General features: G+C 24.9%; 5 protein-coding genes across 12 annotated transcripts in view; 4 read left to right on the forward strand and 1 right to left on the reverse strand.

Moving 5' to 3' along the window:
• Nucleotides 1–5,867, forward strand: part of LOC102676653 (interferon-related developmental regulator 1-like) — a 7,802-nt gene extending 1,935 nt beyond the window's left edge. Inside the window, exons 2-9 of the mRNA XM_031512286.1 lie at nucleotides 73–573; nucleotides 677–839; nucleotides 908–1,090; nucleotides 3,460–3,964; nucleotides 4,024–4,277; nucleotides 4,338–4,581; nucleotides 4,656–4,871; nucleotides 4,960–5,867. Of these exons, the coding sequence (XP_031368146.1) occupies nucleotides 73–573; nucleotides 677–839; nucleotides 908–1,090; nucleotides 3,460–3,964; nucleotides 4,024–4,277; nucleotides 4,338–4,581; nucleotides 4,656–4,871; nucleotides 4,960–5,046 (2,153 nt within the window). The 3' untranslated portion in view covers nucleotides 5,047–5,867. The remainder of the gene's footprint in view (nucleotides 1–72; nucleotides 574–676; nucleotides 840–907; nucleotides 1,091–3,459; nucleotides 3,965–4,023; nucleotides 4,278–4,337; nucleotides 4,582–4,655; nucleotides 4,872–4,959) is intronic.
• LOC102673469 lies at nucleotides 5,740–8,962 on the reverse strand. 4 transcript variants are annotated; one of them, XR_422296.2, is made up of 7 exons: nucleotides 8,654–8,962; nucleotides 7,569–8,296; nucleotides 7,371–7,493; nucleotides 7,130–7,294; nucleotides 6,891–7,055; nucleotides 6,434–6,670; nucleotides 5,740–6,297 (listed from the first exon to the last, which is right to left on the reverse strand). XR_422296.2 is itself a non-coding variant. In XM_006619368.2 (6 exons), exons 1-6 carry the CDS (start codon nucleotides 8,715–8,717, stop codon nucleotides 6,575–6,577), a joined length of 1,341 nt encoding a protein of 446 aa, XP_006619431.1. In that variant the 5' UTR covers nucleotides 8,718–8,962; the 3' UTR covers nucleotides 5,740–6,574. The 4 variants fall into 4 exon arrangements, 2 of the variants coding, with proteins under 2 accessions (XP_006619431.1, XP_006619430.1); XR_422297.2 differs by having other exon boundaries at nucleotides 5,740–6,670; nucleotides 6,752–7,055; nucleotides 8,654–8,960; XM_006619368.2 differs by having other exon boundaries at nucleotides 5,740–6,670.
• Nucleotides 8,963–9,223: 261 nt separating this feature from the next.
• On the forward strand, nucleotides 9,224–9,940 carry LOC116186074 (NADH dehydrogenase [ubiquinone] 1 alpha subcomplex assembly factor 3). Its single transcript, XM_031512283.1, has 2 exons — nucleotides 9,224–9,329; nucleotides 9,401–9,940. Exons 1-2 carry the CDS (start codon nucleotides 9,273–9,275, stop codon nucleotides 9,806–9,808), a joined length of 465 nt encoding a protein of 154 aa, XP_031368143.1. The 5' UTR covers nucleotides 9,224–9,272; the 3' UTR covers nucleotides 9,809–9,940.
• Nucleotides 9,941–10,443: 503 nt separating this feature from the next.
• Nucleotides 10,444–12,122, forward strand: LOC116186072 (protein RRP5 homolog). The gene is made up of 3 exons (XM_031512277.1): nucleotides 10,444–11,268; nucleotides 11,334–11,499; nucleotides 11,639–12,122. Exons 1-3 carry the CDS (start codon nucleotides 10,482–10,484, stop codon nucleotides 11,811–11,813), a joined length of 1,128 nt encoding a protein of 375 aa, XP_031368137.1. The 5' UTR covers nucleotides 10,444–10,481; the 3' UTR covers nucleotides 11,814–12,122.
• Nucleotides 12,123–12,184: 62 nt separating this feature from the next.
• The window catches only part of LOC102672990 (ubiquitin carboxyl-terminal hydrolase 2-like), a 14,288-nt gene continuing 11,540 nt past the window's right edge, over nucleotides 12,185–14,932 (forward strand). For 2 of the 5 annotated variants that reach the window (XM_006619362.2, XM_006619364.2), the window contains exon 1: nucleotides 12,185–12,368. The gene's annotated coding sequence lies outside the window, so the exon portion shown is untranslated. Of the gene's footprint in view, nucleotides 12,808–14,932 lie in introns of all 5 variants that reach the window. The other 3 variants (XM_031512271.1, XM_006619365.2, XM_006619363.2) reach the window with 2 other exon arrangements.

A 14,932-nucleotide genomic window follows, 5' to 3' on the forward strand; every position in this document is an offset into this window, starting at 1 on the left:
AATTATTACACGTAAATTAAAAAATATATTAGAAATTATATCTATAAATTAATATATCACTTTTTATTATAGCATTTCTTGGATGCACCATTTCTGAAGATAACTTGCCTAATGCAGAAGAAGCATTACAAAAAGTTTCTGATATTATTGATTTGAACAATTTAAATGTATCTGGAAACTCTGCTTTGGATAATGTTAATGCATCTGTGATAAAACATGCTCTAGAAGAAAGTCAAAGTGTTTTCAAACAAAAATGTGAGAAAAATGGTGGAGAGGGTACATTTGAAAATGCTATAAATGCAATGAATGACTTAGAACAGTGCCTTAAATCATTTGTTAATTTCACAAAGTTGGAAAAAGAAATGGAAAGACATAAACCCACTGGAGATTTGGATACAGTGTTTAAAACTTACTGTCGTAAAACTCCCACTCTTAAGAAATGTGTTAGCAATTTTACTACAGCAATAGAGCCATGTTTGGAACCACAAGAACGAGAAAATAAGAAAATCATTCAAAATATTACAGATTCTCTTTTAACTTTTGTCTGTTATAAAGAGGGAGACCGTATTGCTCGTATGCATTTTTCTTTTTAATTCAAGATTATTTAAATAGAATAAGATAAAAACAATAATAGTTTGAAATATTACTAAATATTACTATTATTAATTGTTTACAGTTTTCATTTCTGCTAATGGACCAGAATGTTTGCAATCAAAACAACAGGAAATTCAACAATGTGTCAACATTACTTTGGGAAGTTATATCCCTCAAACAGATCTCAACAATGGACCAGGATTAAATTCTCTTCCACTTCTTGTTTTTGGAACTAAAGAATGCACGTAAGAATCAATATTTATATAACAAATTTTATATAAATAAAGTAATTTTTTTTTATATATATTTTTAGAGATATTTCTAAAGTTCAGAGCTGTATTGTAAGAGAATTGGAAAAATGTAAGGATCCAGTACCAGCAAATATTGTGGATTCTATATTCAATTACATTATAAAAGTGACACCATGCCAAAAAGTAATAAATCTTCAAAATACTGCTTCTAGCTCAACAATTAACTTATTATGCATGAGCCTAATATTTTTATTGTTAATACTTACATAAAATTAATTCTAATAGAAATTATTTACAAAAAAATTCAAAATTAAAAGACAAAAATTCTTGTTTACAAGTATAAATTTCATTATTATATAGATTATTTTAAATTTTATTGAAACATATGTGATACTTTTGAAAGTAAGAAAATATTCAAATGTATATAAGTCTGGTTTTTAAAACATTTTTCACTATATTGATTCAAATTATAAAAAAACGAAATTTACTGTACTGTTTTAATAATTCTGGTGCTTCAGAATAGACTGACATATTTGTAAGTGTCCATCTGAATATAATGCTAAATATAAATTGTAACTATAATAGAAAACCTAGACTTCACTTTTGCAACACTTGGAATATGTTCAATTTTATACTATAGTGATGTAATTAAATAAATTCATACTTGTAATATAAGTACCATGAATTATATACAATAATAAGACATGAAATTGTCATCATTTGTATAGATTAATATAAATATATTATAATAGAAATATATTGTATTTTTTTCATGATACTTAATGTTATTATACAATTTAATATTATTATTATAATGAAATTATTATTGTGAAATGTTTTTTATATTCAAAAATATAAAATAATACACAATTTTCCTTTTATAATACAAATTATTTTTGTATAAATTTATATATTTAATATATTAATAATCATAACTCTATAATTAATATATTGCAATAATCGTAACACTTTTTGAAAACAAAATATTTTTATTTGTACTTACATTTCTGATTCTATTCAAAATTTCATATAAATATTCTTTAAAAAATGTTATATGTCTTTACATCACGCGCGCGAACGAATAAAAGAAATAAGATTATTTTCCGTTGGAACTGATATGATGTAATAATTGATATGTTCATTAGATTCTTATGAATCCTTAGAGCTATTCTTCTATTGGTGAACAGATGATATTCATAGAAATGTATTGCGCACGCGTCGTGTTTCGCATTCTTTCGCTTGTCTTCGGATAGGTTCGCAGCTCGCAAAAGCAGTGCACTTGAGAAAGCCCATCGCAGGCTGTCTCGACGTGTATGTTTTGAACAATTCGCAACATGTTAATGAGTTTTTATCAGATTCTAATTAAAAATTCATGCAGTGTATTCAGTATACGAAAAAAAATTAATAGTGCTAGACATTTACCCTCTTGATCGAGTATTTTTATTAGTATCAATTGTGCAATAAGGAAGGTGAAGAACGATGCCAGGCAAAGGAGGCAGAAGACGAAAATGCGGTAGGAAAATCTTATTTTTTGATCCTATTTATAATATTTGTTTTTTATTAAAAATGATTATTTAAAAAATTCTCAAAATCTTATTGATAAAAAGTCTTGATCAAATATGCGATGATCGTTCTTTATTAAATTATTGGCATTCTTTTGGAATGACTCATCATTTAAATGTTATTTATTTTATCTTATAGCACATATTAGATTGTCAATTATTTTAATTTTTTTAATGATATTATATATAAAATCACTGAGTAATTTTCGAATAAAAAAACTATATTGATTTATGAAATTTTTAACAATATGTTCGAATTGAAGCAACATCGTGTCACTACTAGCTATCCCCATGTGACTTTCATGCTTTTCGTACGGGTTTGGGTTAGGTACGAGATAGAATAAAAAATTTTCGAATGATTGAAATAAATCGTTAATTTAAATCATATTTTAAAATAGAAGTAATTTTTTTGTAGAAAAAATTATGAATCACTGGAAAAGATGTTTATTGTTTGCTTTATATTTTATATGAGCGGTAAAGGATTAGATATCATGATTTTTTGTATCATTTGTATTAAATTTAGATCGTTTATTATGTCTAACATTTATTATTTCTTATATTTATACAAAATATGCGTCATTTCTATACAATTATCAATGCTTGTAATTATTGATATTTGAAATTCTTTTAATGAATACTTATATATATTTTGCAATTTGTTACAATAAATATCTTGTTTAATAATTAAAAATTATAAAATTGATATATGATTTTTATAATTATATTTTTACATAGATTTTTTAAAACTGATTAACTATATATATGGATAACAATTTTATCAGATGACAAGAATAACAGCTGTTTAATATTTATATCATATATTATATATTAGATTTATTTTTTAAATGATATTTACTTTTAACAGTTGTTATCTTACTATCTATGCAAATTAAATATAAAAATTGATTTATATCATTGATAGTTATTTAAATTTTTTTCAATATAAATATTGATATATTTTATATCATGATAAAGAAATTTTTAATATTTTTAAATTTATAATATTTTTTATTTATCAAATATTACATGTAAACATAATTTATTTATAAAACAATCAAAAAAATTATCTTTTTTATAGGACATGGTGGAAAAAGAGCTGAATTAACATCTGATGAAGATTCTATCAATAATGATGCATGCAGCGTATCTAGTAGTCAATCTGATAATCGCAGCATGTTAGATGATGTGAATGATAATGAGGTAGATGAATTCGCGCAGCAAGAAGCATTTGAAGAAAAGCTAAAGGAAGCAATTGATGGTTTATCACAAAAGAGTGCAAAAGGCAGAACAATTTGTTTTAATGGAATAGAAAAAATATTTGCCATCAAATATATTCCAGATTTTGTAGAAGATAGAAAAATGACTATCACAGATTCAGTGGAACGAGGCTTAAGAAAAGGACGTAGTGAAGAACAATCTACAGCAGCCAGATTAAGTAGTTTGCTTTGTGTTCAATTGGGAGCTTTTGAAAGTGCAGAAATAGTTTGTCGAGATTTGAAAAGTACTTTAACTTTTATTGCCAGCGATACTACAGCTTCTACTCAAGCACGTTCAGAGGTAAAACAATAAAAGTGATAATCTAATTTATTTATAAATAATAAATTATATATTTACAGTGCTGTTGGGCTCTAAGCATGAATCAATTCTTATCAGGCAATGATGCAACTGCTACCATTGAAATTGTGCAATTATTGTCTGGTATTTTCTCTGGTTCCTATTTAAAAGGAAATGGTGCTATAGCAAATATTTCTACAGAAATTGCTGCGTTGCATGCTACAGCTATTTCATCTTGGACACTTCTTTTAACAGTAATGGCTCCAGCAGATATTTACAGCTTGCTTGCGAGTGATAGAACTAGTAGTTATATGCCGTAAGTATTTTTAAAGAAAAACTTAAAAGATTAGAATTATAAAAATAATTTTTATTTTAGGTCCTTGAATAGATTGCGCGAGTTATTAGAATCACCACATTTGGATATAAGATTATCAGCTGGTGAAGCTCTAGCTGTAATATTCGAATTGGGTCGCGATTTTTCATGCGATTATGAGCAGGATTGGTCTTTGGATCTAATCGAAGTATTAAAAGAGTTAGCTACAGATTCAAATAAGTACAGAGCAAAAAAAGACCGTAAACAACAAAGAGCTAATTTCAGAGATATACTTCGCTATATAGAGGTAAATTTTGTATTAAGAATATTAGAACATTGAATATTGTCATAGATACTGATAATGAATATTACTTTTATTAGGAGGATATTTTACCAGAAATGCATGTAAAATTTGGCCAAGAAATTCTATATTTAGAAGGATGGTGCGCACGAACTCAGTATAATGCGTGCTGTAGATTACTTGGTCCGGGAATAAATATTCATCTTGCGGAAAATCAACTTCTGCGCGAAATTTTTCACCTTGGTAATAAAGTTGTGCCGATACAATTGAATCAGAAGACAAGTAAATTAGAAAGGGTAAATTTTTTACATTGAATAGTCTTGATTATAATATTTTCAAATTTCAAATTAATTAATTTTATGAATTTTAATTTATTCCATTTAGACATTAATGAATGCAGCTGCATTCAAAGCGCGCACTATTCAGCGTAATAAAAACCGAGACAAACGATCAGCTGCCTTGGCACCGTGATTCTTCAACTTTCTTTTTTTATATATATTAGATAATTTCTTTTAAAATAAGAAAAATATGATTAAATTTTTTATTTGTTATAACCGTTCTTATAACAACAAAAAAATATATTGCATATTGTTCACAATGGTCTATTTTAAATTGTAAATAGAGATGAACAAAAAAAAAATATTATAATTTGCATTCTATTTAATTGGTTAAATTAAAAAATTCGTTTTAACTTGTATTTAATAATAGCAGAAAACAAATTATTTGCATGATGTTGTTTCATGTTATTTATATTTTGTATATATGAAATTAAAATATGTATATACGATAAATGATTAATATCTATTGTACTTGTTATTTGTCAAATTTAATTACTATTGATATGTTGATGAATTTTATTTGATGAATTTTATAAATTTTACTATTATATTATAAATTTATGCGTTTCACAATATAAAGAAAATTTAAATTTAATATTCGAGTTATTATTATTATTTTTTGTAACTAATATTTATTTTAGCATATACGTAAAATTATGTTCTGCATATGATCATTCTTATATTAGATGTAACTGCTAAAGTAAGGTAATTGTTAAATATCTATATATATAAATATGTAAACCGGCATTGTACATAATAACATAATTTATGATATAGTATAGAAATTCTTCATTATATATTATATGATAAAATAAAATGGAAATACTTACAATTTCAGTCATTTTATTATGTTATTATTTTTCGTACAATTCTGTATTTAACAATCCACTTTAATCAACTTCAAGTAAGCAATAATTTCTTATGTATTTACATCATCATAGTTATATCAAAAAGTGTAAATACATTATACAAATTGTACGTAATATATAATAACTACATAAACAATTAAACACTTTATAAGATATTATTTAGAGATATAATTATATAATCACAATCTGTTATAAAACACTTTTTTTAAAAACTTTTTCCTTTTTTTATGGACATATTATAAATGTAATTTCACCATTTGATCAGCAAATTCTCTTTCACTTAACATGTGCCATCTATAGTTCAATATTTTAGATACTTCTTTTTCTGTATTTTCATAACTACGGCTATTTTTTTGAATCCATTGATAATGTTCTGGTGACCAGTTCATAATTTTTAACCAATCCCCATCACATTTTTTTAAAATTGAATATCTTCGGACATATAAACAACGTAAATTCTTTGCTGTAGATACAATTTCTAAAATGGTGGCCGTTGAAATTTTATCTCGAATCATCTGCAGGGAAACATTTATCGTATATACAAATCTGATAAATTATGAATTCAAATTACTAAACTTTTTTTATGAGTTAGTTATTTGAAAGGAAGTTATTTGATAAATGTTATTAGCTGTATGAAAGGATAAAAAATACCAAGGAAACCAATCCGTGGATTAATGTAATTGTATGAAGTATTATTCGTTCAAAGACCAGTTATTAACCCAGGCAAATTATTAAATGTGTCATGGTAAAATATTTGTCTCCCACTGATTGGCTTCCAAGTCATTGGTACAATCATTGATCTGAATTTAAATCTCTTGTCTTATGTACTATTGACAAATCAGTGATATATTGCCACACAACATATGTACATAAATAGATCCATAGAAGCTGTAAAAAATGTTTTTAATATTTTCAATGTGTTTTTTAAAATTTGCATTATAATATGTGATCTAGTTAAATAAAACTTACACGAATTATAATAAATAATTTTGTATAACAAAAATTTGAATGCATGCTATCACACATCATTAAGAGTTTTTGTTAAAATCATAGTGATTTTAAAAAGTGACAATACACATCAGAAATTCAGTCAAACACAAAGTGATACCAGTGTATGAAGGTTTGGACACATTTTGCAAAATTGTACTAGTGCTTCATCCAATCTTTGAGAAAAATTTCTGGGCACAAAATATCTGCTTAGACCTTTAAACGCATATACCTTTATTGTTGATTCAAAAAATGTTCCATGATTAAGAATAGTTGAAGATGAAATCTAAAATATTTAATATAATTTATTTTTAAATAGTATTTAACAATATCTTAAATATTTTATGAATTCATACTAACCTGTGTATTTGGAATATCTAAAACAATACTATGACATGGAATATTCCCATGTTCTAATAAATCAATGGGCAAAAGTATATCTGTAGACTTATGACTTTCCACTTCAAAGTGAACTTTAATGTGAGGATTGTTTTTTTTCATCTTTATCCAAGATTTTCTTGAAGGCTAAATCAATAAAAATTAATTTAATTAAAATATTTAAAATAATATATTTTACACTTAAACTTATAGTAACTATTACCAATCTCACGGTAGCATCTTTTGGACTATAACAATTTTGAACAATATGAAGATGTTGCAATTTAGTATATCCAATTAAATCTATTACATCTTCATGAAGATTTTGAGGACTAATAACTAATACCTTCAAAATAAAACAAAAATGTCATGTTAAACATTGAATATAGATTTTGGAAGTTTTTTATTCAATAAAACTTACATTTAAATTAATAAATACTCCTACATGTAAAAGAGGGCAATGATATCTTGTAGTATTAATTAAAACCAATTTTGATAATGTCTGAGTACAATTTGCACAGATATCATCCATTAAATGTAAAGCTTCTTTACTATCTAACATGAGATCTATCAACTCTAAACATTTCAAATTATGTAAATTACGCATCAATCTTTTCAATGCTTCTAATAATTTTCCACCAGTACCAAAAATTCTAATGCTATCAGGATCATCTCTGTTTGCCATGTTACAGGGAAATGTAAATTTAAGTCGTCGAATATAAGTACCAACTCCTGCCACTGATGTATTATCTGATCCCTGTTTTTCAGTGTACCATGATATCATGTTCATAAATTCATAGAGATTATAAAAATTCAACATTGGTTCAAAAACAAGAGATCTAAAATTTTTTCCAACTTTATTCAAACATGTGGAAGTTCTCATATGATCCAAAACATATTGCCAACCACTATGATAATTAAATTTGCCTCTAGTAAGAGTGGTGTCTTCTAATGTAAACGTAGACCATACTTTTGGTAATTTAAAGGCACGATACCATGATCTACATACTAAAGATGCATAATATCTTTCACGAATAGTTAAATAAGAAAAAATTTCTTCTAAAAGTATATCAGGTGTTTGATCCCAACAGCTATATATTTTATTTTCTTTCTCTTCTTCAGTATTTTCTTCAATGTCTATATATAATGCTATAAAATTAATAAAATAAAATTAATAAACATTTAATATTCTCATTTTTTTTCATTAATTTAATATAAACATGTTTTTAGTTAATATTGAAGTTATAATGAACAATAATAATGTTTACTTATTTAGAATTTTTATTATTTTATAATGCCGATTCATTCACCGGAAAATTTTTTTAAAAATTTATATTGCACTCAACATATAATTATACAATTAATGATTTTAAAAATAAATTAAAAAAGATCATTATTATAATACAAAATTAATAGTATGATATAGTATAATATATCATTATTTATGTTTCATTCTATATCTTTTGACATTTATCATTCAATAACCTATTACGTTTTAATGCTCACCTCGATCATCTTCATCAAATTTCCAACAGCCTTTGCTCATTTTCATTATGGGATTATTATCCATATTGTATCAAGATAAAAGTTTATTTTTTTCTGACGAAGTATTTTCCATGCAATATTTCTAAAAATACACTAAAATTGGAAGGGGACGTCGACTGAACATCTCCATCATGGAACTTAAGATAGGATACTGTTAGATTTTATTCACTATTCTGAATGCTATATTTTCGTATCGGTAAAATTTATGATACTATTTGAATCAACCAATGAAATAATATTAGTGACAGTCATAGATTATTAAGAAGATAGAGTTGGCATAATCACAAACTAAAACTTTAAATAAACATATTTGCTATAAAGTGTAACAATACTTTAAATATTATTATAATATTATTATAATGGTTTTGATTAACAATTTATTTATGTTAAAGCAATTAATACAAAATATTAGGTCAGTATTATTATTTTAAATGTTAAAAAATAAAATATTTTCTTTTTATTAAAAAGATAAGAGAATTAAAGAAAAAAAATTTATTTTATTTAATAATATTTAATTATTTGTAGATTATTCCATAACTCAAAAATTACAAAAGGTTATGAAGGATCTGGTAAGACTACAATGGATATTCTTAATATTCAAAATGATCAAAAACTTTTAATAAATAAATGTTTACCGGTATAATAAAATTTTATATTATTTTTATTAGATTAACTAATGAAGTTATACATTTTTATTTATTTTTATAGATAGGATTTAAATTGAATGACAATTCATTAATTTTGGGTCCTCTTGCAATTTTTCCTGAAACAATTTTGGCTTGGAATATAAGTTCTACAATGGATATTAATGAAGCCACTTTATCTTTATTCACTATTTTATACCCAACAATAGATCTTTTGATTTTAGGCCTTGAATCTAATTATGAATATAAAAGAATTTTAGAAATAAAAAAAATACTTTTTAAATACGAGATCAAAACTGAGATACTTCCAGTGGAACATGCTTGTGGTATTTATAATTTTTTAAAATCTGATGGAAGATATATTGCAGCAGGTTTAATACCTCCATTACCTAAAAAATTTATTTCTCATCAGAAGCCACTTCAAAAATCACCTAAACAATTAATTGAAGAAAAAAATTTAATAGATACTTAAATAATTGAATAAAATTCATAAGTTTATATTGATAACAATAATATAGTAATTTATATGATCATTTATATAGATTAACAATATTATATTAATGTAAAAAATTTGTTAAAACAATAAAAATAGAAATTAATTATATAAAGTACTTAATTTTTAACAAAGAAAAATAAGGTTATACTATTAATATAACCTTAAAAGAACATAGTAGCAATCATAAATACGATCATGTGTAAATGTAATATTTACATGAAAATATAATTGTTTAATAATTAAAAAGATAAAATTCCTACAAAATATATATATAAATTTAATATATAAATAATATTTTTTATAATTCGAAATTTTATAATTATATTTTTTGTGTAATACTTTCTGTAAACTATTTCACAGATAATCAATTTTTTACACACGTTGAGGAATCATCAAATTTGGTAAATATAAATATACAAAAATATTCATTATACAAATATCTATTAAATATTCATTATATTTTAAACATTATAAAAAAAGAATGAATAATCTGAAAAAAGAAAAAGTGATTCAAGAAAATATGATAACCAAAAATATAAAGACTGAAAAAATAACTCCAAAGATAAAATTTCTAAACAAAAAAAGACAAACAAAGAAAAATTTAAAAAAAAAATTAAATACAGTATATGTTAATCAAAAAAAAGAAGAAATGGTAAAAAAAATTAAATCAAAAAAAAATGTTAAACCTATTATATATGATATAAAAAATGCATTTAATAATGTTAATCATAACAATACTGAGAATAAGTCAAGATTATCTGAATGTGGTTTTTTTTGGAATGAAATACCTACCTTAAATTTCTGTGAAAATAAAGAATCATCCAGTGACAGTGAAGATGAAATAGAGCAAAAATCAAAACAAAAAAACAAAAAATTAAATACTATTGAACGTAGAGAACAAGAAAAGCAAAAAGAACGTGAAATTCGCCAAAGGGAAGAAGCATTAGCTAGTAACCAATTACCAAATTCTGTAGATCAGTTTGACAGATTAGTTTTAGCTAGACCTAATAGTTCAATAATTTGGTTGCAATATATGGCATATTATTTACAAACAACAGAAATTGAGAAAGCGAGAGCAGTTGCAAAGAGAGCAGTAAAGACAATTAATTTCAGAGAAGAAAATGAAAAATTAAATGTTTGGAATGCCTGGTTAAATTTAGAATCAAAATTTGGTACTTCTGAATCATTAAATGATGTTTTTCAAGAAGCAGTGAGAAATAATGATTCATTAAAGATATACACCCATATGTTGATCGTTCATGTTGAAGCTGATAGACAGATTGAATTAGAAAAAACAATTAATACTATAATTGGAAAATTTAAACAAATTCCTGAAACATGGATCAATTGTGGAGAAGCATTATTAAAAATTGGTTTGAAAGATAAATCAAGGCATATTATGCAAAGAGCATTGCAATCTTTACCAGCATTTGAACGTATGTACAAATATATTATTAGATAAAAAGTAAAATAAAGCAATAATATAATATTAATTTTGTAGATGTGAACTTAATGGTAAGATTTGCAATTATGGAAAACAAATTTGGGGATAAAGAAAGAGCACAAACATTATTTGAACAAATTTTGAGTTCCTATCCAAGACGAGTTGATATATGGTCTTGTTATGTTGATTCTTTAATTAAATCTAATGATATTGATATAGCAAGGTAATAATATTTTAACTTTATTAATAACAGTTTTAATTTTATTTTATTTTTTATTTAATAGTAATTAATTTAATAGTAATAATAATTAATAGTATATTAATTTTATAATGAGATAAAAATATTGTACAAAATTTTATAGGAGAGTACTTGAAAGAACAGTTATTCAAACACTACCTCCAAGAAAAATGAAAATTTTATTCAAGAAATTTATTAATTTTGAAGAACAATATGGTACTCAAGAGAATGTAAACCACGTTCAACAAATGGCTGCAGAATATGTAGAAAGACAATGTAATAAAGATTTAACAATATAAATTATAAATTATAAATTATAAATTTTAAATAAAACATTTTGATATATATTTTTTATATTAAATCAGTGAAAATTTAGTTGTACAAAATTCAAGAAAATTTGATTTCAAGGTTAATATTTTTATAAATTATTTACATTTACTTTTTCAAAGTTTATTACTATTTTTTTTATTTAAAAATATATTTATTATTAAAATTGAAACATAAATTATTAATTGATAATAATATAATTGTTAATTACTATTAATTAATTATTTTAATCATTCAATCTGTGAAATTAAATGTCAAATAAATTCGCGGGATTAATATAATTGGTGATTCAAATTGTGCCGTGGCAGCACTGGTATCAAAATTCCTCCCTAGCAAACAAAACGGCATTTTCTTCTGCGCTAGCGCAGAATGCGGTAGTCGCGGAAGCGATGACTGTCAACGCGGAAATCGGTAGTCTTGTAATCGCCATATTGTTTGCACACACGTTGTGTTAACGATTCAGTAGTGATAATCTCGTGGTGTCGCAAGTGTTTGATAAGCCACGAGAGGGAAGTGTTGAAAGAAAGGTAAATAACTCGAGCCAGAGCTCCGAGGCGGCGAAACTGTCGTTCTGAATCGTGTTAGAGATTTATCCAGTAAGAACCATCGTGACGTGATCGACATAAACCGTGTTGTAAATCGATCGTGTCTCGAAGCTGTCCGAGCGTCATACGATTAATTCCTTAGCTCAGACACATCAAAAGTTTCAAGTATTCGTTACGGTGACGTCATCGACAGTTCTGAGGGATGGCCCGTGCTTACAAGCATCGCGACGCATCGCCTCTCCTCTTTTTATCTCCGTAAAATCGACCAAGAAACGTAAGCTAAATTCTTCGCGTACACGACGACATGATCGAAGAAACACGAAAGTGTTCATAACACTGACATTTCCTAGTGAAATCGTTTATACGTACACTTTGGACGAATTAATCGAGTGAAAACCTACTTATATAGAGGCATCAGGCCGTGAGTATTTTTTATTTTTTAGTGAATGATTCATATGTATGAAATACAATTATATATACTTATCGTGGATTTTAACTTTGGAACATGAGAAATGCCAGACTGTTCAAACGTGTCTTTCTCTTTCTTTTCCTTGTCGTTTTTCTCTCATTTTGTCTTTTTTCCTCATACGTTTATCTTCTTTCTTTTCCTATTCTGTGACCAATTTACTATCTCTTTCTCACTTTTGGTCTCGTGAATACGGGGTTAGGTTACAAATCGAAACAGCTCGATAAAAATATTCAAAGTAGTATCCAAAAATGCTTTTGCATATTTTCTATGATATCATTTTGAGACAAAATTATTATAAATATTTAAAAAAAAAAGAAAATAAATAAAAATAAGTGGTATATAGTGATAGTTAAGAAAAAATTAATAAGCTATTTACATTGAATTATGATAAAATTTTCAAATTACATACTTTGAATTCTATCGAGGAATTTTGAATTTTAATTTTTAAAATTCATATGATTATTGAAATGATGATTTAAAAAATTGAGTTAAAAAAAAATTAAATATGATAAAAACAAAATATACAATTATAATATTTTTTGTATGTGACTCAATGCTACATAACATAAGTTTAATTACAAGTCTAGTTTCATTAATGAAGCTTAATTTTTTATTATTAAATTTATTAAATTTACTTGTTTTATTGTTTATTAATTTTTTATATTTAATTCATGACAATATATACGAATATTGATATACGAAAAAATCGAAGAATTTCGAGAAGAAATGCAAGATGGCGATTTCCATTTCATATTCCCGTATTTAAATATTAAACAAATGATATTCTTATTTCTTATATTATTTCTTTTCTCTCTTTTGTTTTTTTTTTCTCTCTATATGAAAAACTATAAAGTTCGATTACATGATCGGTTTTTATCCGATTCTTTTCTCTTCTACGGAAGAAACGTCATTTCTTCCGTATTGAATATATATATCATATTATCTTATGTAATGCAACACATTACACATTCACAGATACAACGAATAGTATATGATATATATATGTATGTATATATATATATATATATATATATACACAGATCTGTAGTGTATAACTACAAACCATAAGAGAATTTTATCGGTTTTATTAATCATGTTATAAAGTACAGACGTACGCAAACTAGCATCACCACGTGCGAGTATCTGGTTATATGTCTATTTTGATATATATGTTTCTATATATTTCCTCGTGTATCATGAATTTTAGAAGAAGCATAATCACATTTGATTCTTAATATATATTTTTTTTAATTACAAGACGATTTAAGATAATTCATTATTCTAAAATATATATATATATATTTTAATCTTTTTTTTCTAATAATACAAACCTGTTTTTTGCCTTTTATTTATTTTTTCTTTATATTTATAATTTAAATGGGAGAGGAAAAAAAATAAAAAGTATTAATATAATGTTATTGTACACTACATAAATGTATGACATTATCATCATAGACGATGATTTGAATGCTAAAAATGCTAAAAGACATGTTTCGCCGCGTTTTCGTTGCGTAAACGTATAATCTGCTCTGCCAGGGATCCACGTGTACTGATTCCCATGATGTAATAGGCGTGATCCATTGATCGAATAATGCAAAAACTATTTTATTCTGTCATCTGCGTTTCGAACTAAATCTAAATTATTTAAAATTATTATTGCAAATTCTATATCATAAATATTTAAACGTAATTAAGAAATAATAATTTATGAAATAAAAATATAAATCAATTTTAATCAGTCTTGATTATTTTGAAGAAATATCTTTCTCTTATAAAAAATTTTTAAAAATTTGTAAAGGATATTTGAAGATATTGATATAATTAATAAAATCATGCTTCGCGAATTTACTAGCGTGTTCGTATCATAAGATTAGTTACATAATTTCCAATTGTGCTCTTTATGTGATTATGTAACTGCGTTATTGACTTTGCGAAACGTAAAAGATGACCCGTATAATTCTTTACTTAATTTTTCCACAAAATAGTTACATACGCAATAATTTTTTTCTTTCATTTTATTTTTGATTTTCTAAAAATTAAAAATGAATTTATATCATTTAGCTATTTATCATATATA

This window comes from Apis dorsata, unplaced genomic scaffold (genome assembly GCF_000469605.1).
Source record: "Apis dorsata unplaced genomic scaffold, Apis dorsata 1.3 scaffold_407, whole genome shotgun sequence".
Taxonomy (NCBI): Eukaryota; Metazoa; Arthropoda; class Insecta; order Hymenoptera; family Apidae; genus Apis; species Apis dorsata.

Excerpts from the sequence above, each read along its gene's own strand:
- LOC116186074 (XM_031512283.1), top strand. The coding sequence starts at position 9,273 with ATGGATATTCTTAATATTCAAAATGATCAAAAACTTTTAATAAATAAA. Across the intron at positions 9,330-9,400 it reads TAATAAATAAATGTTTACCG|ATAGGATTTAAATTGAATGA; the intron begins GTATAATAAAAT and ends TTATTTTTATAG.
- LOC116186072 (XM_031512277.1), top strand. The coding sequence starts at position 10,482 with ATGGTAAAAAAAATTAAATCAAAAAAAAATGTTAAACCTATTATATAT. Across the intron at positions 11,269-11,333 it reads ATCTTTACCAGCATTTGAAC|ATGTGAACTTAATGGTAAGA; the intron begins GTATGTACAAAT and ends TTAATTTTGTAG. Across the intron at positions 11,500-11,638 it reads AATGATATTGATATAGCAAG|GAGAGTACTTGAAAGAACAG; the intron begins GTAATAATATTT and ends AAAATTTTATAG.
- LOC102673469 (XM_006619367.2), bottom strand. The coding sequence starts at position 8,717 with ATGGATAATAATCCCATAATGAAAATGAGCAAAGGCTGTTGGAAATTT. Across the intron at positions 8,297-8,653 it reads ATTTGATGAAGATGATCGAG|CATTATATATAGACATTGAA; the intron begins GTGAGCATTAAA and ends TTAATTTTATAG. Across the intron at positions 6,298-6,890 it reads GTCCAAACCTTCATACACTG|ATGATTCGAGATAAAATTTC; the intron begins GTATCACTTTGT and ends GTTTCCCTGCAG.